Below are 26,493 nucleotides of genomic sequence, written 5' to 3'. Positions count from 1 at the left end.
TATGAGTTATAGGTTCTGACTATGCGATATGTAAAACAAAGTAAAAGAGTCATCTCTCCTCTTCTTTGGTTTTATACTTCAACTACAATTATTGTTGTTTATAAAACTTAGCTAAACTGAGCCTGTAACACGCAAAAATACCTGCTTGTAAATTTGATGGTAAATATTTTCCTTCATATCTAAGACTCATCCGATGAATGGGAAAATAATTTCACAGGACGATAGATAAGTAGGTATGAATGTCAACCAATCATCATCATCAACCAATATAACGTTCACCTCCTCCACAGGCCCATTGGCCATTTTAATTTTTTTTTTTAATCAACCTGCCTTTTTTTAAAAGCTTTAATAATCATTTAAAGTGGTTGGAGTTGATTATTTTTTGTACATTGTTCATAATTCAAATAAAAACTTTATTAGTACGTTTATAATTACAGGGTTGCCAGGTTGGTAGTCTTGCGGTGGGGGATAGGAGGGATGCTGCCTAACAAACCTGGCAACATTGACTATGCGCTGGATACAGCAGACAGTATGGCGGACAGCGAGAGTGATTTGGAAACAGACGGGCTTGAATTAGCTCTGGAAACATTGTGCAAAACACACTGCAGCGACGAGTCGTCTCTGAGGAGCAAAAGCTATTGCTCTGAGTTTTGTGAGGTACGTTAGACCCCATTTTCTACTCGGTATACTCGTGGGTGTCTGTTTATTGCTAAGGCTACTAGCTCCGCTAGCTAACATTAGCCTCCAGATTAGCTCTATTTATTTAGCTGTGTAGCTAAGACCATGGCATGCAGCCCGTCAGAAACATAACAGAAAGGGTTAACGAAATGGAGGTGGATATATACTGTTTTCCTACGCAAGTATTTCGTTTAGTAACGTTCACTGTGTTTTCAGGATATCTGACTGACGTTTGATAATGCTTAGCTTTATAGCTAGACAGCCAAGCTAAGCTAACGGTATGTGGTTGCTGTGTTTCGCCAAACTAACGTTACCAGCTATTATTAGTAGCCTGCCATGAAAACACTGCATAGCCTGTTCTCAAAGGCCAGTAGTTGAGATAAATTACCAGGTTAGGTAAATACGTAAAGATTTAACTGTAGCCACTGATGGGAAACTTGATTTTTAGCAATCATAATTAATAGTAACGTTAGTTTAAACACTGCAAGGTGAACTTACTTAAGGCCACAAGACCGCGAACTCATTGTATGTGATGCTTTTTGTAATCATGCTTTAGTGTTAATACAGTCTTATAATATTTATTGATAACCCTAATCGTTTCTTAAAGGTCTCTGTTGGGGATGTTAGACCGAACATTGGTAGATCATGTATATCCCACCAGAGTTTATTTAAAAAGCTCTTCACTTCAGGCACATGGTGTTAACGTGATTAAATGCAATTTAAGTCCCATCTTTGTTTACTGCAGATATGGCCTCCTCTTAAAACCCCCACTCCTCTGTAATTACAAGTAACATCTGTGACATGCTCAAGCACACAAACAATGTGTGAATTTGCTGAATTCTTTTAATGAGATGAGTAATTGGGAGATTAAACAAAGGATTGTGTTGAGCCTATTTCTTAACAGAATAGTGATTGGTTCTAAGATTATATAAGATTAACTACTATTGTGATGAAATTGCCCGATCCTGATATGTATGTTGGTGTGCTACATGTTTGTGTCCTTCCCTCACAGCTGGTTGAGGAGTACACGGGGCACTGGCAAGTCCCTCTCCCTCAGCTGAAGGTGCTGTGGACTGCACTTTGCAGTTTCACCAAAGCCACTGCTGCTTTCCCTGATGACTGTCAGCATGTCCACTACGTTCTCAGCAGTCTGGCCTTGTAAGTAGTTTGTTCCTTGGAAATTGAATTGTTCTTGTTTGTTGTTGATGAACAGGCATACTATATTTGCCGCTCTTATTTTGGTACCTGTTAGCAGAAAGCATGATGTGGCAACTTCAGCATAAAACCATTAGCTGCCAGTGTTGGTGTTTCCGATGTTGACCAGCACTTGTTAGCATTTTGACTACAAAAGTAAGTGCATTTAATAACTAGTTGGCTAAAATCCCTGATTGGCTGTAACATAGCATAGATTTTTTGTTGTAACTCTACCCCTTTTCAGACAGAGATTTTACAATAACGCTGCAACGAAGGCTTGCCTCTACGCTCCCTTTTAAAAATGAACCAAATAGTGCTGTCATAAAGCCACTCCAGTGTGTCATTTAATACAGCATGCTGGTGTTGCAGAACCAAAAGAGGCATTAGGTTTACAGGTGGAAACTGGATAGAAACAAACTAAAAAAACCCACACAGAACTCAATGTTATGATGTGTACCATCACTAAATGACACACTGGAGCAGCTTTATGCTGCCGCTGCTTGGTTCAGTGCGAAAATAAAAAGTTGGTGTCGAGGCGAGCCTTCGTCACCAGTTTGTCTATGATTCAATGGGCATATAAACCTGAAAGTGTGAGTTTTATTGAGGAATTATTACCCTTCACCTCGAATATATGTAACAAAACACCAAACCACATATGGCACTGAACATGACAGCCTTGAGTGCTTCTTGTTAAGGGAAATATGGGAGCCAAATATTCTAAATATGTTGTCGTAGTTTCTGCAAGATGTTTTTCGGCAAACTAATGTTCTTCTCATTGTCTTGCAGGAGCTTCTTTGAGCTGATGCTGTTTTTTAGCAAAGAAGAATTTGTGGAAAAGCCTTTAAAAGACATCCTAGATTCCTTTCAGGTGACAACAACTGCCACACTGCCTCAATCCTTAGTTCTCCTATTGACACGACACACTTTCATAAGACACCACCTAGCTGAAACCACTACAACACAGCCAGTCTCACCCCATTTTTCCTACTGCTACTCTCTTTGTTGTAATTTCTATTGTTTTAGTTGGTAACCATGAACCAGTTTAACTTGAAAGCCATTGATGTGATTGGTTATCTCATGACAAATTTCTGTAAATTCTTTACAGGAGTGTCACTCTCAGCTCCTGCGACACAGGAACATCTACCTTCAGCATGTGAAGCAGATCATCAAAGCAGGAGGACCGTGGGAGAATCCAGTGCTACAAGGAATCCTGAAGGAGGCAGACTTGCCACCAAAACAGGGTAGGCTCATGGCAATCTTTAACAGCTGGTATGGCATACACACAGAGAACATTGCCTTGAAGGAGAGTGACCGGTTGTGTTCTGGTCTCTCCTTTCTGTCAGTCATACACTGATCACTGTCGCACTGTCAAGTGGTGCTGAGCTGCTGCTGCTGCTTTCCAGGGATTTTTCCTTTCTTTTTTTTTTTTTTTTTTTTTTGTGACCTTTACCTAAAAACCTTTCAGTGATCACTGAAGCTGTGTTACCCAAATTTGGCTTGTAATAATACGGGTCGCCTCATTGTGTGAAGAGCAGGTTTATCAACTGCAGTAAAAATGTTGTTTTTTAACGGCCAAACACCAACAATTATGGCTTAAAGCAGAGTAGTTCATCAGATAGAAAGACTTACTGGAAATTTTTGGATTGCATGGATCGGGAATGACCACACAATCACCACTGGATTCTAACTCTACAAATAGTATAATACCAGTAACAATAGTGTAGCCTAACTGCAGCTGAATGAATAGACATGCAAAAAAATCTAAAAGGCTGCGCATGTGTATGTCAATTTAGACTTTGAATGTCAAAGTTATGAAGTACAGCCGTAGTATTTGGCAAAATCTACAGTAAAATCTCTCAAATGCTGAGCTGAAAACTCAAACAAGTAGCAGATTGTATGCTGTTTTTTAAAAATGTTTATGTTATGCCTAAATCATATCGGTAAAGAATTTGAATGACCCCAACATCACAGTTACTCTAGTTAACGTAACCCTAGCCCTGTATCTTACACAATAACACATTTAATTTCCTTCTATTGCAGTTGAGGACTACTTAAGCTCAGAGTTGCCCATATTCTTTGAGCTGCGGGTTCGCTACCTGCAGGCCTGTGAACGAATACAAGAGGCCAAAGCCCTGGCTAAAAGCTGCCTGGAGAATGGCGAGGCTGGAAAGCATCTGTACTTCCATCAGGCTTACCTGACCTGCCTCTACAAGGCCTCACTGCATGAAAACCTTCACAAGCAGGTAAGAGAGGCAAAACAGAGGGTAATAAGGATTTTAAAGATGGTATCACTTGTTGATTATAATGCATTTTGGGATATTTTCGGTTTACACTGCATTTGGTGATTTTTTAAAATGTTTTTATGAATATCTTTGCTTCTACATATCTTCTTCCTCAGATGGCAGAAATAGATGGCCGTGATGCAGTGGAGATTATCTGCAACACAGAGAGCGTTGAAAAAGATGAGCTTCTGCTGTCGCTGTGTAAAGCTTTCCTCACTCAGCAGCTACACAACGGAGACATGTACTACATCTGGTAAGAATGACCTTCAGACATGGTTGTTACACTAATACTTCACTGGACACTCCCTCTCAGAGTTCATAGTTGATGTTACTTTAAGATTCTGTAAATAAGCAAGTGTTTGCTCAATATGTGTAGGATGTATCTTGTAGTCAGGATACATCGATTGATTTTTCTTTTTTTTTTTTGGTTCAGTATCTTGTCTGTTTAATTTAGGAGTTTAGGAGTTGTTGCTTAATTACCATACCATATAATTGAGCTAGATGTCTTTGACCTGGCATCTGCTGCCTCCTGCAGGGACTTGGTGTTCATCTGGAGCAGGCTGCATCTTCGGGCCCATCCCTCCAGACAAGGCTTTTTGGCTGAATGCTTGCAGTTGGCTTCCTCCTCTACCAACGTCAGAGCCATTTTCCCCTTCATCAAACTGGTCACCACAGAGGTGCGAATGACAACACAAGCATAATCTTTTTCCACGTTGTGTTCCACAGGACAAAAGATAATTAACTGCATATTCTGCACATTGTTTTTAGCTAAAACGTGTGAACAAACTGACAACACTGCAATCTGACATGGATTTTACCCACACCTCATGTATACATTAGGAAGATATTTGTCAGATCAAAATATCCTTCACTCTCGCGGATGCACATGGTTGCAGTTTGATGTCAGACTATTGTTTCTAAATGTTGCTAAATATATATTTCCCTTATGTTAAATGTACTAAAAGGAACTTTTAATTGGTTATCTCAATTTAATGTTGATGCCTCTATATGACCTACATAAACAAACAAGACCATCAGTGAGAAAATTGGCATTTTCTATGTAATAATGTTAGTTATTTATGTCTAACCCGTTTGGATTTCAACATATCTGGGTTGGTTTAGTAATAAAATTAAAACTACTTTTCAAGGCAGAGTGCTGAGAATGAATTGAAGAGTCTCAGTCTGAGGAAAGAAGCTGCTCTGTAGTTGTAGAAGATATTTTATTCACAGAGGCATCCAGAATCTTAGTCCTATTCATTTGATTCTCTTATCTACCATTTCGCCTTGTCTTAATCACTAGTGTGCTTGTTTCCGACAGCTGGGGGGTGAAGGAGTCCATGTCTGTGTGGAGCTTTGTGCCAGGGCCTTGCAGCTGTGCGACATGCAGGCTGACAGTGGGGCCCGGTCCCTGGTTTGCAAGACCATCGCCTTCCTGCTTCCTCACGACCTGGAGATCTGTCGAGCGTGTGCCCTGCTGGTCTTCTGTCAGGAACGCAGCCTGGAAGCTTACCGAACTGTCTGCTTGCTTTACATGCATCCTGACCAGGAGCCGCATCCCCACAACAGCCCTGTCCGGACCAGTGTTCGCTTCCATATTTTGCAGGTTGGAAGGGGTGAAGAGGGGAATATAATTGATGCTTTAATGATAGATTAACATTATGAACATTTTTTGTACATCTTTGTTTTCCAGATGCTCAAAGAGCGCCTGTGTTTTGACCCTGAGTTTTGGAACCTTCTGACCCTCAGGACCCATTGCTTGGAGTTGATTAGTGACCAGGTCATGAAGGCTGCTGTTCTCAGTGAGATGAGGGAGGAAGAGGAGAAGGAATACAGTAAAGAGCTGTTCATAGATAATTGTGTAAATGACTCATGCACACAAGGTTGCAATTCCTGCAAGTACACTGAAGTTACATTTGAGAAGCAAGACCTTCTTAAAGAGAAGCCTGTGGATGGAGCGACAGAAAAGTGTGTTGCCTCTTCAAATAATGCTCTTCTGAGGAGGAGAAAATGGAGGAGACGGTTGGGAAGGAGAAAACAATCGAAGTCTGATGATGAGGTGGACGTTGGTGATGATCCAGAGATCATATTCAATGTCAAATCCACCTCTTTGGGCAATAAGCCTGTGTATTCACTAAGACGCAATCACACCAAGGTGGAAAAACCTGCTCCTGTAAAGCCCCCTCTAACCCGAAAGAGAGAATACCTGTCTAGATGTGTGAAGAGCCAAATTCTGAAAAGAAAAGGTCAGAAGAAAAGATGGTTGCAGGGTATTCCGAGGCTGGAGCTGGTGCCCACACACAAAGAGAAGAAGGTCAAAGTTAAGGGGACAAAACAGGGACGGAAGGCTTCACTGAAACTGGATCTCTCCTATCCTGACAATGAAATACCTCTTCCAGTGGAGGACTTTGGTCTTGAGGAGATAACTGACACAGAGGACAGAAAGCAGGATATGCCTCACCTGGAGAATGAACTTAAACAAGAGAGGAAACAGATGGAGAACCAACTTGAGCAGATGATAACTGACACGGAGGACAAAAGGGCAGATATGCCTCACCTGGAAAATGAACTTAAACAGGAGAGGGAACAGATTGAGAACCAGCTTGAACGAATGATAACTGACATGGAGGACAAAAAGCCAGATATGCCTCACCTAGAGAATGAACTTCAACAGGAAAATGGACTTGAGGAACATACTGACATGGTCTGTAGTAGCAGTGATGGTGCACAAACCCAAGAGGATTCTCAAATACAGATTAGTTCCAAGCTTTGTGAAGGTCCTCTTACTGAGCCTCCAGCTACTGTTCCCGCTGTTGAAGCTGATCCTGAACTTGATGGTCCACGTTTAGAGCTATTCGATTGTCCAGTAGAATTGTTTCACAGTTACTCTCTCAAATACAAAACGCCTGACAGCGAGAAACGGCAACTTCCTGAATCCTCAGTATCCGATGAGCTTAATGACAACACAGAACAGGAGCCCCAATCCACAGTGGAAACGGACGTGTCAATAACCACGGTCAGTTGTTTGTATTTAATGATCCCTCCAAGAATTTCAAACATTTGGCAGATGTATTCCAAATCAATTTATTTTTATCTTTTCTTAAAGCATTTTGCAAAACTATACTGAGAAGTGTTCACACAAACAGTGTACAGTTATTGTATATGAAAAATAATCCATTCCTGATGAACTCTTAGCACTGTTTTAAATGTTTTGCTGTCTTTTCTCCAGGTGCTTGTCAAAAAAACATGGAGGGACAGAGCACTCCGTACTCAACAATATGCTCACCTGATGCACCACTGCAAAGTATGCCGCAAAGATTATAAAGGCCTGAATGTTATGAGGCATGCTCTTTCACACCTGAGGGGAAGGAAACTAAGATGTATACTCTGCGGGAAACGCTTTAAACACCTTCATTTTGCCAAAAAGCACATTCTAGATCACATTGATGAAATGGCCAAGCAGAAACCCCCTGATAAGGAGCCATGCATTGTGGATGTGCCAGCTGCTAATGGAATAGTAGATAAAGTGGAAAATCCGAGCCAGCCTCAGGAGGCAAATCAGACTTCCTTTTCAAATGAGGAAACTCTGAATAAGAAACCCGGAGGCAGACCGAAAATGTCAAGCCTCAAGAGGGAAGATCGAATCATCAGGAACCTCCGCACCTTAATCAAAAAGACATCTGTGCTTCACAACAAGTGCAAGAACCCCGATGCAAATATATTCAAGGAGGTAGGCTTCAAAGATGAGCAGGTAGTCATTAAAGATGGACTGGTGATAGTCAGAGATCCTTCTGTGGTGGAGAAAGATGGAGAAGGAGAGGGGAAGGAGAGGCCTGCAGGAGAGAATGGCTATGGTGTGGACATCACCTATCACTTGTGCCCCTCAGAGTCCTGTGATAGAGTATTCTTGAGGATCAGCAGCACACTAACAAAGCATGCCATCAAATGCCATGTTAATGATGATAAGGTGCTGGAAAAGACTTTTGTTTGGGCGAAACAAAAGTGCACTCTGTGCCTCAGGTAAGACATACAGTATATCAGTCTTCACACATTTCCTTACGGAGAGTTTAATGTGATCTTTACCTTCATCTGATCTATTATTTAAGTCTTTGAGTATGCACTGGTACAATTGGGAATTGGATGGTTTGTACATCACAATATCTGTTGTATGTCCGGCTGGTCATAATAGTCGTTTTTACACTACATGGCTCAACTCAACTTGCTTTTTTCTTTCCTTTTCCATTACACATCATACTCAGATCACATGCAGATTAAAAGGTGATGAGCACTGATTGTTTCAACTGAAACCTTGGGACATTCACCGCTCTGCTCTGAAGAGAATATGCACACATTTTATTTTCGACAGAAGCCGCGTAAAGCTGCATAGAGCAGCTCTATCCAGGCAGGAAGTCAGACACCGGAATGGCATAGAGCATCCGGTCAATTTCCAAAACAAAATCTGAACAATATCAGGCAGCATGGCGCTACGCTTTTTAGACGCTCCTGTTGATGTATAAAGCCACTTGGACGACAGACCAAAGCATTGCTGCAGATGGCAGGTCAAAGAAACGTGCCCAGTGGAATCAAGGCATAAAGCTACAGTGTGTTGTTTCCCATCTACTGGAAAAGTTAAGAGGGCACAGCGGCCCCATGGCAGTCAGCAAAGAATCTAGCTTCAGGGAATACCGTCTGTCGATACAGTTGAGTCGTAGCCTGCAGTGCAAATACTGCTATTGATACAGATTCCCAGTTTTACATCTAGTGCCTAATTCAGGAACTGAATTAATCAACAACGAACAAAATGTGTTCAAATTTCATCAAGTTATTATTTTTTATTTAGTCCTGATTGTTCTTTTCTCCAACAGGCAGTTACAGTTTCTCCAGCATTATAAGGATCACATGAAGCGCCACGATACTCCTCTCCAGTACTTCTGCTACCATTTGGAGTGTAACCAGCGCTTCGCAACACAACAGGAATTAAAGGACCATGTCGGTACCCACCAGCCCTTCAGACCTCAGTGTCCATTCACAGACTGTGAGAAGCTATTCTCGAACCTCCAAGGTCTCTATGATCATGAATGGAGACACTACGTCCCAGCGCCTCAAAGAGACGAGCTAGAGCTGAGACAGTCCAGAGAGCAGAAGCAAAACACTGAAGCTCCGTGGAAGCAGAAAATTAAAGTCGAGGAGATATGGCTGCAGAGTAAAAAGGGGCAGAGGGAGGGTCTTGCCCATGATCATGTTGAGGCATCCAATCTTGAGGATTTCAATGAAATCAAAACTGAAGACCAGCCTTGTAAAATAAATGATCATGTTGATGGCTCTGATCTTGAGGATTTCAACAAAATTGAGCAGCCTTGTGTAAATGCTCCCGACAAAAGTCAAGACCTGTCTAAAAATGACAATTGCTCAGTCAGACATGAGCCCTCAGACGTAAACAAATCCGCCATCAATGGATATGAGAATGAAACAAGAAACCAAGTGTCGGAAGGAAAGATTTCCACCTCCCGTACTGGTGATGCTGCAGCAAACCAAAGCAAGTGCCGTCGAAAAAAGGCCCCCATCGTGTATGACCCCTTGAATGTCCGAGACCTTGAGGATTTGTCCACTTTGTCTGAGGGAGTCCAGCAGAAACTGGGAGAGCCACACATCACTGAGCACAAAACCTTCCAACCTGAAGATCCCTCCTATGCGACTTTTGTTAAAGCCCCCTTCATCCGACCGCCACCCTCCACCTACATGGATGAATCTCTGCTCTCAATGCGGAAGAGAAGGTCCACAGAAGAGGCCCCTCAGAAGAAGAATGTTTACTGGGGCAGTATTAAAAAAGGGTATGTGCAAGAAACGGAGCAGCAGAAGAAGGTTGACCCCCCTGAGCAGAAGACCAGGGTTCGCTGTGACAAATGTCTTTCCTCCTTCAGCAGTGCAGAAGAATTACAGAAACACAGAGCCCTTAACACCTGCTCCTCACTCTTTGGCTTTGATTCTGACGATGAAAGTAAGTAAGCTTTTTCCACTGATTTATAAAATGTATCAATATTTTTGACCCAGTCGAACCACAGGATAATCAATATGTATTTTTTTTATTTTTTTAGGTTAGTTGCAAGTGAAGAGGATCTGTAACTGGAGAGACTCAGAGTACTCTGCCATCTGGCTCAGGGCAACAATTCAAGATAAAGAAACACTGGAACCCTTTCATAACACTCAGATACAGTACCTATTTAATTTTGGATACCAGTTTGTCCAAATGGTTGATAGAACCATTTTTAAAGCAATAATTTCAACAGCTAAAACTAGTTTTGAAAACATTGTTTTCCCTCAAAACACTATCAGTGTGCACTTTGTCAAGCAGGTAAAACAAAAACAAATCTGTGATAAATCCATATATTCTCTTTATCTGTGATAAATGGATGTTTATTTACCTTTTGATACAACATTCGTTGATAAAAACAAAAATGGTTTTGTCAGGAAATCTAAAAGTAATGCCAAAAAATGTGTGGGAATGAGAAACAAAATATGGCTCAAAACAACTTCCCTGGATTAAAAAAATACACAGTAGTTAGTTAGACTTAGACTTAGACAGACTTTATTGTCATTCAGTGAGCAACAAGTGAACACCGAACAAAATTTCGTTTCAGAGGCTCAGCATAGAATTAAAATATGAAAGTAAATCAAAAAAATACCACAATAAGAATAATAAATATCAAAAACAGAAACATACTGGAAAGTGCACATTATTGAAAGTGACATTGTTGAGTTAGTTAGTGCAAAATTTTGAGGAAACAAGGTATCCAGAATAAACGACAATTGTCATTTAGAGTTCAGCAGTCTGATGACATGGGGGAAAAAGCTGTTACAGAGCCTTGTGGTCCTGCACCAAATACTGCAGAACCTCTTTCCAGAGGCCAGCACGGAAAAACAGTTGTGTACAAATACTCTGTTACATTCAGCTTAAAAGTAACTAATCACACTATATACATTAAGTATATAAGTAATCACAGTATTTCTACTTAAGAATACCTAAGAATGTCAACCTTACCTGGACTCACAATATTGTGGTACAGGGCTAAACACAGTGCATTAGCCTTTGTAAAACGTAATTTTTAAATTAGGAAGGATGCAACTACACGTAAATAATGTTGAGGTGTTCACCAGTGCTGAATAAAAAAAATGTGAAGGTCCTATCCTATTATGTCCTTAAACTGAATTTCACATGCAGATATACACTTTGATCAGTGTTTGGAATATTATGAAAAAAAATTCATGTTAACAGGATGGAAAGATGAGCTCAATGCGTGTCGCCCTCTGGTAAATTCTTGTAGTCTTCCAAATGAATCGTACACAACTGAGCTTTTGGTCTTAGTGGAGAGGAAGTATGAAAACTTTCATTTAACAGGACAAGTGGATATGTGGTGGTTGCCTCCACTTCCCACATCTCCATTCTCTTAATTTATATGTTTTCAGCATAATTTGTGTGGGCTGTTTTCGTAGGTAAGCAGGATTGGGTTTAGCTTTCTAAACTAGTCTTCTGGTCGTGGTACGACAAGATAAATCACTCACTAAAGCCGTGACCAAAATATCTAAAACGTGAATCCGCCTTCATACTGTCACACTATTATTCTGTACAGTGTACGAATTGTTCACAACTTTCTTAGTGCCAAGACTGAATCACAGTGTTAGACTGTAGGTAAAGATAAACATTCAAACCAGTAATACAGTACCAGTTTGGTTTGAATCTACAGTTTTCATGTTTAACTCCATGGCCATGTATTTCATTACATAGAATATTTGACATTGGTTGTTTGTTATGTAAATACTTTTGAGATGGTTGCGATGTTTCATAACTTTTTAACGTAATGTTTTTATGGGACTGTGCACTTAAATCTGCTTATTTATATGTAAAAATGTTAATAGGCTGGATTTGTAACGGTAATGATTCCCCGTTTATTTTTTCATAAAAAAATTGATGAAGTTTGTTGGAATAAACAAATGACACTAAAGGCTGTTTTGTTAGTGGTTTGTATGAACGTTTGCTGCACATTATTCAGGCAACAACCATTTTTTCTCTCTTCTGCTTCAAAGCAGATATGTTGCACACAATGAAATAATACAGTAAAAATGACAGCAGACAGACTTATAATATATTTTATTTTTAAGTTCAGCATTGCATATTTGCTATTCATAAACATATTGCTTCATTGTTAACCCCAGGAAAGAGGAAAATAGAACGATTATATTAGAATTGCTTGTTAAAAAAGTTTTTGCATCACATTTTCCTGATACATGAGGTAATTTTGGAAAAAAGACAGGGATCATAAATACAGCAAATAAAACCTTTTGTTCTGTTCCCATTCGCCCACAGAGTCTTCCCCCTTATATTTTTACTCTCAATCACTCAATAATGGAGTTAAGTGTAGTAAAGCCAAGGGTGCACTCGTCACTGAAGGCATGTGAGTGCAGTCTATTGTTAAGACTGGGTGATGCACATTTTAGTTGACAGTTCGATGACGGCTGGCTTCACCAAACTCGGGTATTAGGCTCTAAATGACACTTAATGTTTCTAATTGGGGGATAAGGTCCAACCGTTACTTATGGCTGAGCTGACAGGGTAGAAACAAAGCAGTGACAGAGAGGCAGTCCTGCCACAGTCCAGCATTCAAGACTGGAGAGTTTTCCAGTATCACATGCTGCAATTGCATTCCAGGTTTAACACATGCTAATTTGTCCATATGCTTTGGTGTGGCTTATAGCTTAAAAAACAAAGAAACTGACGGGTATAGAGATGTGCATGACACAACGTCTTCAGACTATGGACTGTGCAGAATGAGCACATGAAATCGTGAAGACTACACAACATGCAGCAGACAGTGCATCGATTGCATCAAACAGCGTAATGTTTCCAGTCACATTTTCCTTTGACCTGAGATAAGAAAATCCTTGAACTATGCAAACAGAGAAAGCCCCCCCAAATAGATTTTCTAAGCCACACACTCCTTATAATCATATACAGTAATTATGTTAAGTAGCAGTCACACTGGGAAATGTACCATGTTGAAAATGAAGAGGTCTTACAAAGTTTTAAGGCCAGTAAAAAATGGAAAACCAGTTGAGATGAATTTCAGTGTAGGAAAACAAAGGATGCTTTACAGTTTTGTAGGCAGAAAAACAAACACACTAAAACCTGCAAACAAATCAAACTGCTACATTTTACTGTATTCATGACTACTGATTTGAGTAATGAAAAATATTTTAAAGAGAATTGTTTTCAGTTCCTGCAGACACCCTGGGATACATAGCCAGATAAACATTATTCTCACATTGTGAACACATGAACATGTTGAAAAAGTACAAATATGTCTCGACAGCATTCAAAGTTGGCAATAAACATGCAAAGTGTTAAGAGTGCACCCCGAATGGGTGTAGTTTCGATAAATATCTCAATAATTTCACAATATCATAGCTTTATTAAATATCTGTGCTAAAAACACAGCAGTAGCACTTTCCGATTTATTATGGAAGACCTGGATCAAGAAGAGGGGTGAAGAGACACGTAGGTTCAAATCAAAACAGGGAGCAAGAAAATACCGCGAGGGGTTAGAAATTAAACTAATCAAGAAGATAAGCAAAGTGAGCACTGCATCTTCCTGTTTTCTCTCAAGAAGGACACACTGTTTGTTTTTTTAAATACAGAGACTGGATCATAAAAAAGGTTTCTTTCCACAAAGAAGGACTTCAGCAGATCACTGCCCCTGCACCACACTACAGTTCCAGGCCAACCTCTGCCGATCCATTGGGGAGGATAAGTAACAGTGGCAGCACCTAACCAGAGTTTGTTTGTCCAATGAAAAAGCGCTTCATACCTGCGATGTTTAGAAAAGGAAATTTCTGTACAAAAGCCTAACATCAGGTGTTTTTACTTACTATTTTGTATCCACTCGGCGTAGGATGACCCACTAATGTCCCAGTTCCATTAAGTGTTAAAACGGCAGCAGCTATTACTTTTTTCCCTGCAGAAAACGTTTACTTGTTTACATCTGCGAGCTAAAAATAGCCCTGAAATGATGGAGCAGCTTTGTGGAGAATCAGCAGAATCTGATAAACATGAATGAGTTTGTAGCTTCAAAGGGTTTTGATATGGCTCGTCAAGGCAGTGTGTCTGGATCGGCCAAGTTATCATCTCCATCTGCTCTCATTAGATGCTCCACATAAATAGCTCAACGAGCTTGGATAGAGAAAATCGTGATCATCTATGACTCCTGAGTTGCTGCCACGGTGTTTAAAAACAATCACGGGTGGAAGCCATATTGATAATTTATCTTTATCATACAGTTTGTTCTTAGTTGACTCTCTTTGATCATTTATGCTGAAATAGTTGGGAAATGTATATCTGTTTTCAGGCTTTGACATTTTACACAAGACATTAAATCAATAAATGTGCTTACTGAGCATAACACGCTCCTATAAATCATGCTGCTGCAGCTTCTGTGTGCAACTTGATGTCTTAAATGGTCTCTCTCTTCTTATCACTTCAAACCAATAAAACTTAAATGTACAACTCATATGAAGTACATGACTTCCAAACAGAGTGTAGGCGCTGACAATAAGACCTCAGAGCTAGGATAAGCCTATGATTTTATGATACAGTGCAAACGTGCCCCCCTCAACACTTGGACTTAAGTTTGTTTTGCATAAAAACATTTGCATGTTTGAGGACCAGTGGGCTGCATTTGGCAAGCACGTCATCACCAACCTTCTGGTTTATAAGTGGATGCAGCTCAGTAGAAAGTGAACAGACACGAAGAGACTTGTGAGAGCGTATAGCTGGACGTGTCGTGTATTTGTATGTGCATGCTCAGTGTTTACTGTTGGTGCTCCAGTCGTAAGGGAGGAAGCTGACTTTGGTCTTCCCAGCAGACAGGACTCCCTGCAGGCTGGTTTTCTTAGGAGACTCGCTCATGTGCTCCACCACCCACTTCAGCAGCTACGAGAGAGACACGGTGGAAAAGAGAACACACAGTGAGGTTCATGGTTGGGTTGAAGGTTATTAAGGTGATATCAGTATTTCTTTCAGATTTCCATCTCTTTTCATCAGTATATAATCATGGATTGTGAGACATGTACAGATGCCAACGATTGACGTGTTACTTTTACTCTCAAGGGACTCCATCTTCTTTCTGCCGAACTACACCCACCAACCAAATCACCGCATAGAAGGAAGCATGCATCTACTCAAGGACAAGAGGCTTCTGTTCGTGATGTAAACATTAATGTTTTCCTCCTCCTGAGCTGTACATAATTACCGTGGTTAACCAAGTTAGCTAGCCCTGATCCATGAGTAGATGCACGCTTCTATCTGCCCAGCGTGACTGAAAGAAAATGGTTCCTACATAAAACAGCTCACAACAAGGTCTTTGGATTATCTTGAGTAACCGGGTTGAAGAGAAATCGCTGTCGCTTTGAGCACCACAAGCTGAGTGCCATCTAGTTACATCTCTAAGGCCCGACATCACCAAAACCCAGCAACTCAAACCAAAACAATCTTGATGGATAAATATATAAAGTCAGACCTACCTTCTCATCAGTGCCTCCAAAGTCAGCTTTGTACCACTTGAATATCTGACTGAGTCGCACTTCTCTTTTCCCAGAATCCACTACACAGGCGTCGTCGTTCTCTAGGAAGGCCTCGGCCGCTGTGCGAAGCTGGCTGTCGATGTCCTAATAGATTAGAATTGATTTCAGACCATTCAAGCTGTTAGTTTTGACCAGATACACTGTGCAGCTAATGTAGATACCAATCAATACATTCCCATTACTAATTAATTAATCTGTAATTACTTTTTTTCGTCAAATTGACCACTAGCTCTGTAAAGATATACTAAATCATATTGTATGTTTGCACATTTGAAATGAATCATTCCCCACATTTAACACAGGGAAATATGGTTTGCCACCAAGAGCAGCTAATGCATTTACCACCTCCTCACATAAACCTACACTATATGAAGTTATATTCAAATATAGAAGAAATAATACATAAAGTCTGTCCAGAAAACCAGCCAAATTTAGGAAAATATGTTTGAATCTACTTACCTGTGGGGTGTATGTTTTAATGGGTGGGCAGCCCTTTGCACCACAGTTCAAGGCAAAGTGAATGAGGGGCTCAGCATCAGGAAGGGCCACCTAGTGGACACCATGGGGTACAACATAAACATTACATTATCCATTCCATATGAAGCTGTAAATCAGTGAAATGTTCAGTTGTGATTTGACAGAATAGAATGAATACTTGTAGTCGTGGGTCTGTTTTGGAAAAGGGCTTCAGAAGCTGTGCGACACCTTTTCTGTTCCCTCTCAGAACACCGTTCTCAATGTCCTGCAGCGTGAACACTTCTCCTCCAATCAGGTAGCTCACATAGTTGAAGAACTACAAAATGGGCCGAAGAAATATTTTTAATGTTGGGTCCATTCCTGCTCAAGTACATGTGAATTAAATTTGATAACACAACGATTCATCCTATTTATCATTGCTTTCAGGTATTTCCAAACTAACATTTTTAATAATGCACAACAGCTTTACAAAAAATGAACAGGAAATGCTTTTGATAGGCTCATCAGGGATATGAGGGTTTTAGGAATCACTTTAGCATTTGTGAGTGCAGCTGCGGGATCATACTCTGTATCTTTGCCACATGTTGGTTGGGGCCCCCAGGCGTAGGTTCCCATGGATGACCAAAGCATTGTAGATGTTAATGAAGAAGGCCAGCTTCTCCTCCCGACTCAGCGAAAGCAGCTCCACCCTCTGCAGCTGGATGGAGAGCTCAGAGTAACGCTCAAAGGCGGGGTCCACTGACATGCTCTTGTAATCTACAGACTGTGGGAGCAAAGCAAACGCACAGAGTTCATCAGAGTTTGATGAACTTTTTTCACATTTTTTGTCATTTTATAACTTGAAAATGATTTATAATATACAGGGTAAAGTGTGTGCGACCAGTTTTGTTCTTTGGTTTAGCCATACTAGTGTACTATGAGGTCAAGTTAAAAACAACCACTCATACGGATGAGTACACTCTGCGTCAGAAGCCCAGAGTCAAGGACATTACCTTGCCGTCAGCAGAGAGATGCTCAGAGAACAATTTTAGAATCATCTCTCGCAAAAGCAACGAGAGCTCAGCAGCTGAAAAAGAGAAAAATAGAGAAAGGCGGTTAAAGTTTGATACATTCAGACGCATTTTCTGGTGAGCAGGACCAAGCCACTATTGGAATGGTAAGAGCAACTGTGTAAGTGTTGTCCCAGAATCTTGACAATTATTAGATATTTCAACAACAAACTCCATGTTTTGTTGTAAAGTAAAATAAACACAGGTAATAGCCAGACTTTTCTGATGGAAAACAAATAATGAACAAATTGTTTAAAGATCAGGCAAACCTGCGAGAAAAGAGCATTGCAGATAAATTCAAGAGAAAAACATCCAGTGCATATTAAAGCTTATAAAAGCAGTGATTATCAACAGGATTAGCCTGTTAGTTAGCCTCTAGAGGTGTGCAACAACCAGTTATAAATGCAACAAGACAGAACCAGGCAAATATGTCCAACCACCATCACAGAACACAAAACTTTTTGAGAAGTATGTATCTGTCAAAAGAGGACACTGAAACCACAGAGAAGCACAACATGGTTTTGAAATAGGGCTTCAATGATATATGTTTTCTTCCTTTTTTCTTCAGTTTTTATCAAAGATCAAAAATTCAAGATCAACTTATTATCTTTATCTGGAACATTCAACTATATCTCTTTGGCCTTTGTTTGCCGATGAAGACCGTGATTTGCAGCTGAAAGCTCTTATAAAAAACAGTAGAAAGTGGACTTTTTATTTTTTTCAAAATACTAAAAAGGTATTTCCTGGTCATGAATAAACTTTTATTCCCTTCCTGCATTGTAGCCATAATACAGGAGAGGGAAGTCACTCATTGAATGATGTCAGTTAGTCATTACGAGATATATCATTAACCCTTACTTCAGTTCTTATCACCACAAAGCTCACCGACACAAACCCAAGCGAACCCAAAAGAATCACATAACAAGCCAGCAGCAAAGATAGGACAGCAGTTAGAGAGCAGCGTGAGACCACCAGTCAGCGTGAACCTGCCCCAAAGCCTAGTCCGGTCCTGACCTACCCTGGATGGGACTGCAGGCTGCGGTCTGTCCTGCGTTGAGGGCTGAATGAGGGTCATCCTCCAGCAGCCTGTACAGTGTGTCCATGGCGTTTTTCCCTTCTCCAAAACTTCCATCCTGCTGCCCACAGCCACGCACTGTCACCATGTACTTCTTCTGCAACAATGCTTGGCCAGTTTTACAGGCCTCAGCCCTGGCTGGCACACACACGGCCACAGTCAAGGGGTGACAAGTCTGTATGTGGCTACACTTTCTATGAATCAGGGCACTCTTTTGAGGTAGTGTAGCTCTAATGACGTACACAGTCAAACTGACACACGAACACTGAGAGCCTGTTTTACTGCAGGTGTACAGCCTTACTTACCCATGCCCTTCTCCTTCTGCAGCCAGTCAACCAGTTGTTCACCTGAGAAGCTCTTTTTGTACATTGTCAGTCCCCTCCTATGATTGCCAATCACATTGCCTTGTTTGAGGTCCTGTACCAGGTCTGCATACTCATCTCTCTCACACATAAACTCTGTGAGGGCAGGGGTGTGCCAAGCCACACATGGACAAACACAAAAATACATATGTTCACATCCACATGAAGGAAATAATAAGAAATCTGCATGGGTGCAAAAAAAGGATCAGGTCATAGCTTGATGCTGGTTTACAGTTTTCAGAAAGAAGAAACCAAAGGAAAAACATCAGAAATACGTTTTCCAAGGCCGTATTACAGAAAATCTAATTTTCAGCATAGCCCAGCAGGTATGATGGAGTTAAACAGGCTGCGCACAAAAAGTGTCTATCAAACAACTAATTCAGGTTAAATTGACTGAAAATTACATTTTTATTTGAATGAGAGAGGTCTTAGATAATAGAATATTAAACATCTACTTCCATGCAAAGGTCAGACAAAACAACATTAAATCCAAGTTAGTCATTTATATGATATTCACGGCCTGACAACTCTTTTTACATTTACACTGGGCTATACAGTTGCCTATAAACACCTCCCAGATGCCAAAGCTGGCCAGTACTGCTGAAATAACGGCCAACGTATGATAATAAAAGTCATACTCAAGAGTCGAGGGGGAGAGGACGAGTGAATGAAAGCTTTAACATAAGCCTCTTTCCAGTGGTGAGAGAGTACTCAAAACCTGTACTCAAGTACAACTACAGTTACATGAAAAAATTACTAAATTACACGTAAAACTATTCTGACAAAAAATAATTCTGACAAAAACAAACATGCAGATAAAAGGTTTGGATATTCATTCAAATTGTACTCAGTACTCCATTAAGATTTTGAAGTAACCAAGTAGATTACATGGTGTAATGCATACTTAAGTAAAATTACATAATTGCTAACTTTTTTTGTTTGTTTTTGTTGCTAACTAACTAATGATGTTGCTATTGCTACATCAAAGCTAGCACTGACTTAAAATATTTCTCCACAAAAGACCCCTTTGAATTAAATGTGTTTACACTGTAGGGAGCTTGATAATCACCTTTAATGAGGTACTGTGAGACTACTGGGTTCATCCAGAGTATTAAGTATCCTGTATCAACTGTCAGGAGATGAGCGCGCACACACACACACACACCTGCTGCAGTTACTCACACACACCAACATGTCCAGACTGTATAAGCCAGCACTATAGCTCATCAGAGTCAATAAGTCGCATTACGCAAATTTCCCCTCAGTGTGGTTCATTTCACCATCTGACATCTCATTTCTGAGCCGACCAAACCAGTCTGAAACTTATTCTTCAACAGTAAGTAATCCAACCAGATGCCAGAAAAAAACTGTACAATAATAGTGAACCACCATGAACTGTGCCTGAAGAGAAGTTTAAGGCATTAAGGACTGTGGGATAAAGTCGTTCTGCATCACATCTCTCATCTGTAATATAACTGGCTGTTCCTACATGTGAAGGCAACAAAATGATCTGAAAAAACAAACAACAAAACAAACTTTATATTGGACCAATAAAATCCCTCACCTCCATCCGTGTCCCCAGCCATGTCCTCTGATGGGTTCTCCTCTGGCAGAGGTGGAGCATCTGCTGGAAGAGGCTCTTCCTTGACCAGAGTCACCAACCTCTGAAGCTCCTCAGGAGCCTGAGGAAGTCAAACAGATCAACACATACATACAGTTTAAACATCATTTTGAATAATAATATTTTGACACGATCCAAACGTTTTTTTCCCACTCCTTACCAACTTCTGTAGGTCATCGTTGCCTCCAACATGAATGTTGTTGAAGAAGATCTGAGGGACTGAGCTGCGTCCCGTCAGCTCCTTCACCCTGGCTCTTAACTCGGGATGCCTCCCTACATCCACGTCACATACTGGTATTCCCAGACGCCCCAGGGTGGCCTTAGCCTGCACACAGTGTGGGCAGCCCTGGATGGAGTACACCGTTACCCGGCCCAGAGGATTGCTCTCAAACTCCCCCATCTGCAGCAGTAATGGGAAGATAAGAAGAAAAAACAAAGAAGCAAGAGAAAAACTGGCTGAGCTCCAATCTTTCCCAGTAAAGGTCTGTTTGACATGCATACAAATTTACACAAAACAAGCCCCTACTAGTCTTCCTCATGCTTTACCCAACATATCTTAATTATGGTAAGTCTCTATTTAACATGAAGCATACTGGATACACCGTTTGGCATGAATGAAGGCATGATTGCCCTTTTCTGGGTTAGTGTGCGTAAGTGCTGTACGTTCACACATACGTGCACATGTAAGTTTATGTGCATACAAGTGAGATCATTTTTTGTATACAAACGTGAAATACTTCTCTTTTCCTGCATGTAAAAGGAAGATTCCAAAGTTTAGAAAATCAGAGTTTAATTCCTCTTTTGGCCAGATCTGGCACATGCAAATACTTAAATACCAGGAAGAGGAATTGGTTTCTCTCTCCCACACACAATGGTGATACCTGCCTGATTGAGATAAACCGGTTCCAACACGCTTAAGGGCTGTGGGTTTGGTTCATTTGAGCCTGTGTGCTAATGAATGAATTAAGCTGCTGTTCTCAACTTTCTGTTGATACCTAAAAATGATGTTCTCCTGGACAGTCGATGGATTTGAACCAGCAATCTCGCATTCGCTTATAACGTCCAGAAAAGTGATTATGAGGAGTTGAGAAACTCTTTCTGCCAGACAATGATTGGTGCAATATCCTCCCACCTCATTTCTCAACATGTTCTGTGTTGACAGCCGGCCAGTTTGATGGGTATCTTGACTATGTGAAATGTCACCCACTTGTTCTGTATTAACTTGACCACTGATACAGTTCCTCATTCATTCTGACACAATTTTAGGCCAACAGTCAGTCAATATTGGTTTAGACTTATCAAGGACTGTTTGTTAAGCACCTCATGTTGATTTCAGCTTGTAATAAGAAAAAATAAGGTCAAAGTCCAAGGTGCTGTCCTGATTTCTAAACAGTTTTTCCTTCTTTATTGAAGATACCAGTAGTTATTGCAGGTACAAATGGCATACGGAAGTGAGACTTTAAAATTCGCATAAAACACATTTCCCAGGCAGAGACTTCATAGCAAAATCTTGTAATTTAAGATTCTATTTTGTGCTGTTTTCAACACGCGATTCTCCTACACACTCCCCTGTAAAGCGATTGTGTTTGATATTAATATTAATAACTTCTTCCAAATTCAATAACGAATTGTATAATGGCACTTACTGTTTTGAAAAAAGTCTTTAGTTTAATTGTGGGGTTGTACACTGTTACCAACAAGCAAGGTGATATTAAATTCCCCAAGTTTCTAATGGAGTTCGGAATGGGACACGTATATGTGTTTCTATTAAATCTAACGTTACAGCAATATAACCGATACAACTAACAACACATATTCAATCACTGACACGCTCTTTTAGCGACATGAGAGTTAAACTACTTGACACTGGACTTAGCTTTAACCGAACAACCTTACTTGCTAAATTAAGGACTGGCTAATACGCTAATGTGGATATATTAGCAAATGATAACAACTGTACGTTACCTTTCAGCGACTCCCTTGCTTGATTCGGGAGTATAGTTTGGAAACACACAGCTGATCCCCGTAGTCCTGTTAATTAATACATAACGTTATGTGTAACGCCAGCAGAGATGTCCCGCAGGTAAATCACCCTGCTGCACTGACAGTACATCATCACTGCGCAGGCCAGCCCATATTAGCTTCCTTTAGTTAAGCTAGCTATCTTGTCTAATGATGCCTTCAAGTGCTCCTCGTAAACTATGGTACTATCGCTGTTGACCAAAAAGGCCGATGAGCGATCACATTTAACGCTACGAACCGGATTATGATGACGCCAGGGGGTGACCTCAGCTGCCCACCCTCCGTTAATGACTTCCATAGACTCCCTGTTGGTTTAAAAGATGTCAGTGGGTTTTTGCGGCTTCCTCCGTAAAAAATTATTTGTTGGTAACACGCATAAACTTGATTTTTTTCTTTATTTTAATATAAAAACAGGTGACTATCTAACATCATCATTGCTTCAAACGTTGGCGATGAAAACATGCAACGTTACAGGAAATACAAATCAATAGTTAAATGAGTTCAACTATTTCATTTTGAAATCCTATTTTATTTATTTTTTTCTTATGGAGGTTCAATACATCAAGGAAAAATACCCCGAGCGTTAAACATAATAATCTCTTTAAGTGAGCAGAAAAAAAGGAACAATTTCTAAGTAGTGTGGGGTTTTCGTTCGTGCTTCAATTCAAGACATCTGTTAATTCCTATAGCCCTAAAGGCATCAGGATGTTGCTCCGTAGCAACCGTGGAACGCGAGACGCGGACCGTTTCCCATCTGACTCTTGTTCCGGTACGAACACTTTTACCAGACGGACACGAATGGCGAAAGCGGAGCTAAACATTTTTGTTTCGCGGTGCTGAAGATGTCGGGGCTGTCAAAAACAGAGCGCGCTGGATGTACAAAGATACTGAAGTTATTGTCAAAAGCCGACGTACTGTCACTTAGCGACACGGTGACGAATAAGCTGATAGTTGTGGAAAATGCTACAGGTATGCTTTAAAGTCTGTGCTAGATGGCAGAAAGGGAGTTAGCTAGGATACCATAAACGGTTACATTCCACTTTCTCAAATGTCGACATGCCAGAACAAGTTAATGTCAATACATAAATGCCATATTACATATATTCAAAGATGTGTGAGTGGCGATTAAAAATCTATTGCTTACTTATTGCTTGCTTATTACCGTAAGCTAGCTTGCTTTCATCTCGCAACACCAAAAAGAAGGATTTCTAGTACTATCTAATTTCTGCCTAAAGGATATTATGATCAGATGATAACCTGTCTTGCAAATTCTGTTCGTATAGAGGCTACGGAAACTATTCTCTCCTTCAGTAAAAATGCCGAGGAGCTCCTGAGAAGGAAGAAGGTTAGTCGGGAAGTCATATTTAAGTACCTGGCTAAAGAGGGAGTGGCGATGTCGCCGAACAGCGAAAAACATCAGCTGGTGAAAAGGACCCTGGAGCTTTGGTCGTGTGGGAAGGTGAGGACAATCTCTAATATGTTGTCATGGCTGAATCTATGAAGGAAACCGTAAGGCAAGAGGGAATAGATGGGCAGTGACACAAGAGACAAGGGAATTGCAAGAATTGACATACAGTATAGGCTACCACAACGTGAAGGCTGTTAAAAAAAAAATAAGCAAACCGCATTTCCTTAAATCAGCATAGGTGGCAGCTGGCAGATGTTTGTTTACTTAAATTGAGGTGCTGGGCCAGCTATTGTTACTCTACCAATCAAGACGTTCTATATAAGGAGGAGCTAACTCTTTGATTTGTTAAACCATTAAAAATCCTGGTCCAACCATTGTCTCTTCAATAAGATATTCTAGTTGCAAGCCTCAGGACTTTTTTGTATTGTTTTCAGTAAAGTGATTGTTCAACCCTCTCTGACTTTCATCAGTTCAGGTAATGAGGTTAGGTCACAGTTGTGTGCCAGACGGGGTGCACCCTATAAACGAAACGTAATCAGTGGTTAACAGCATGTGTTCCTGTAACGTGTCAATTTAAAAGTACTGCAGGCACAACTACCAATACCAATAATGCCTCATTCCTTTCAGGCTGTGGTTGGCGAAAGATTACAAGAAGCGACGGATGAGACCAGACAGAGACCGTCCACAGAGACAGTGTCTGATTCTACCGACATGAAAGTTGAGGTGGGATTCGACCCACAAGTCCTCGGCCAGCAGTTCTGTCAGTGGTTCTATAAACTCCTAAACAGTCAGAATCCCTCGCTGGACCAGCAGCCTCAGGACTGGGGACCACAACACTTCTGGCCAAATGTGAAGCTAAGCCTCCTCTCCAGGTAAGGATGCCATTAAGAGTAAGAGAAGTGAGATTTAACTACTGTTGCTGCGTTGTTTGTTAGCTCCTTAGTGTTAATAGCAGTTATGTATTTTGTCCAGAAAGTGTTATTTTCCTTATTTTCTGTAATTAAAAACTTTTCATATTAGAATCATTGTAAAGATGTAAAATGAACTTGACCTGGGTTTTAAGATACTTGCAATTAACAATCCAGAACAAGTGTGATGACAACGTTGTGTCTCTCTTTCTCAGAACTGGCAGCGAACAGATGGAAGAGTTCCTGGGTGCCGAGCTGGTTAACTTGCGTCTCCTGGCTCTGACCAGGGAAGAGCGACTCCTCCTGAGCCCTAACCTGGAGCCTCATGGCCTCAAGGTCCTGGCCTCCCCACATGGCCTGGTACTAGTGGCCGTGGCTGGGACTATCCACAGAGATGCGGCCTGTCTGGGCATCTTCGAGCAAGTATTCGGCCTCATCCGCTCCCCGCTGGAGAACAACAGCTGGAAGATCAAGTTCATCAACCTGAAGATCAGAGGGCAGGATGCTCTGGGCGGGACAGAGGTGGCAGCGCCGGCCTTGACTTACAACTCTACTGAATTGCAGCTTCTCTGTAATTGATTACTTTAAATTATTTTAAATTTTTACCCAGTGAAGGCTGGACTGAGTATGCTTTCTCTCATCTTGTCCAAACACGTTTACCCAGGCAGTTGTTTTCAGAGATCGGGTCTGGCAACTTTACTGGCACAAACCGCACAACATTTGTCTAAATTAAGCGCATGACAAAACAAAAAGGTTCCTGTATTGTTTTCTGCTTTCCAGAAAATGGAAGCGTGTGCTGCTTCTGGCTGTGGAAACGTTTAGCTTCAAACATTCTGTACCTTGATCCAAAGCAAGTTTTTCTTTTGCACTCAGTGCCTTGTGTAAGATGTACCTTTATAAATACAGATGCCGGTGTGCTCTTGTAAATATGTATCATATCAAAGATAAAGATTTTATCAGCACATGTTCTACAATAACGAGTAGAAGAAATATTGTCTGATTTCATATGACCATACCGAGTCAATAAAAATGTATTTTGAATGCAATCTAAGATCGCTGTGCTTTCATGGGATGAATAAAGGTCAGCCCATAATGTTTAGTCATGTAGCTGATTAGTAGGTTGTCAAACAAGCTAACAAAGGGAGTGTAATTATGCAAAGGTCTGTGTTGGCTATATTCAAATGTCTAATATTTAGGCAGGAGCTCCTGGTTTCTAAACTGGTTAGCCTTCATCTTTTGCCTTTGACGAGGCAGAGCACCATGCCCTCAGGCCAAACCTGGAGCCCCATGGCCTGTTACTGACAGCTGTATCAAAATATATGAAATGTGATCAGCCCTTCTGTACTGCAGCATTTAAAATTTGAGTTGTTCTTTCTGTCTTAACGGATTTTTAGAAGGAAGTCATAACAATGACTGTATTGCAGTGTATTGCATTTTACTGACTCACTTGTGTTGTGTCACACCTGTTATTGTGGGCGAAATATTGCGACATGGATTTATGGCGTGTTATCGTGTGGTTCCCAGCAGTGGTGTAGAATAGCCGCCTCAATATTGCGTATCATTCTCACAGTTTACGTTTTGATAGCTCAGTACAAACCTGTAGGGATGATGAAAGCCTAGTTGTGAAGTTTGTTCATTATCTATATGTTCTATTTATCCTGGGGCATAGTGTAATTTACCACAAGATTCACATGATGGATCAGACTCGAGCAGAACGAGGATTACTTCAAATGACTTTACTTGTTCATCCGGAGTCCAGATACTGTCTTGTACAGTCCTGTGGCTCAGA

The 26,493-nt window shown here is 40.8% G+C and overlaps 3 protein-coding genes across 3 annotated transcripts; 2 read left to right on the top strand and 1 right to left on the bottom strand.

Annotated features, from left to right (window-relative positions):
• Window positions 1-521: 521 nt before the first annotated feature.
• On the top strand, window positions 522-12,151 carry LOC141002613 (uncharacterized). The gene is made up of 12 exons (XM_073473970.1): window positions 522-657; window positions 1,691-1,836; window positions 2,659-2,740; window positions 2,978-3,113; window positions 3,913-4,115; window positions 4,271-4,407; window positions 4,690-4,831; window positions 5,473-5,757; window positions 5,845-7,167; window positions 7,381-8,171; window positions 9,017-10,149; window positions 10,247-12,151. The coding sequence occupies exons 1-12, from the start codon at window positions 532-534 to the stop codon at window positions 10,249-10,251; spliced, it is 4,509 nt and encodes a 1,502-aa protein (XP_073330071.1). The 5' UTR covers window positions 522-531; the 3' UTR covers window positions 10,252-12,151.
• A 131-nt stretch (window positions 12,152-12,282) lies between these two features.
• Window positions 12,283-22,427, bottom strand: LOC141002615 (uncharacterized). The gene is made up of 11 exons (XM_073473971.1): window positions 22,332-22,427; window positions 20,527-20,766; window positions 20,310-20,427; window positions 18,689-18,841; window positions 18,327-18,521; window positions 17,252-17,325; window positions 16,825-17,022; window positions 16,438-16,575; window positions 16,242-16,331; window positions 15,723-15,866; window positions 12,283-15,132 (listed from the first exon to the last, which is right to left on the bottom strand). Exons 2-11 carry the CDS (start codon window positions 20,764-20,766, stop codon window positions 15,004-15,006), a joined length of 1,479 nt encoding a protein of 492 aa, XP_073330072.1. The 5' UTR covers window positions 22,332-22,427; the 3' UTR covers window positions 12,283-15,003.
• A 745-nt stretch (window positions 22,428-23,172) lies between these two features.
• Window positions 23,173-25,755, top strand: c9h3orf38 (chromosome 9 C3orf38 homolog). The gene is made up of 4 exons (XM_073473771.1): window positions 23,173-23,357; window positions 23,672-23,847; window positions 24,424-24,668; window positions 24,920-25,755. The coding sequence occupies exons 1-4, from the start codon at window positions 23,231-23,233 to the stop codon at window positions 25,281-25,283; spliced, it is 912 nt and encodes a 303-aa protein (XP_073329872.1). The 5' UTR covers window positions 23,173-23,230; the 3' UTR covers window positions 25,284-25,755.
• The last annotated feature ends 738 nt before the right edge of the window (window positions 25,756-26,493 follow it).

This window comes from Pagrus major, chromosome 9 (assembly GCF_040436345.1).
Source record: "Pagrus major chromosome 9, Pma_NU_1.0".
Classification (NCBI taxonomy): Eukaryota; Metazoa; Chordata; class Actinopteri; order Spariformes; family Sparidae; genus Pagrus; species Pagrus major.
Note: the sequence above shows the minus strand (reverse complement) of the source record. Positions and strands in the feature narration are given on the sequence as shown.

What these genes read in the sequence shown, in the direction of transcription:
- LOC141002613 (XM_073473970.1), top strand. Translation starts at nt 532, where the DNA reads ATGGCGGACAGCGAGAGTGATTTGGAAACAGACGGGCTTGAATTAGCT. An exon ending in GTTCTCAGCAGTCTGGCCTT is followed by an intron (nt 1,837 to 2,658) that starts GTAAGTAGTTTG and finishes ATTGTCTTGCAG; the next exon opens with GAGCTTCTTTGAGCTGATGC. An exon ending in GGAGACATGTACTACATCTG is followed by an intron (nt 4,408 to 4,689) that starts GTAAGAATGACC and finishes TGCCTCCTGCAG; the next exon opens with GGACTTGGTGTTCATCTGGA.
- LOC141002615 (XM_073473971.1), bottom strand. Translation starts at nt 20,766, where the DNA reads ATGGGGGAGTTTGAGAGCAATCCTCTGGGCCGGGTAACGGTGTACTCC. An exon ending in ATCTCTCTGCTGACGGCAAG is followed by an intron (nt 17,023 to 17,251) that starts GTAATGTCCTTG and finishes TTGCTCCCACAG; the next exon opens with TCTGTAGATTACAAGAGCAT. An exon ending in ACATGTGGCAAAGATACAGA is followed by an intron (nt 16,576 to 16,824) that starts GTATGATCCCGC and finishes CCCATTTTGTAG; the next exon opens with TTCTTCAACTATGTGAGCTA.
- c9h3orf38 (XM_073473771.1), top strand. Translation starts at nt 23,231, where the DNA reads ATGTCGGGGCTGTCAAAAACAGAGCGCGCTGGATGTACAAAGATACTG. An exon ending in AGTTGTGGAAAATGCTACAG is followed by an intron (nt 23,358 to 23,671) that starts GTATGCTTTAAA and finishes CTGTTCGTATAG; the next exon opens with AGGCTACGGAAACTATTCTC. An exon ending in AGCTTTGGTCGTGTGGGAAG is followed by an intron (nt 23,848 to 24,423) that starts GTGAGGACAATC and finishes CATTCCTTTCAG; the next exon opens with GCTGTGGTTGGCGAAAGATT.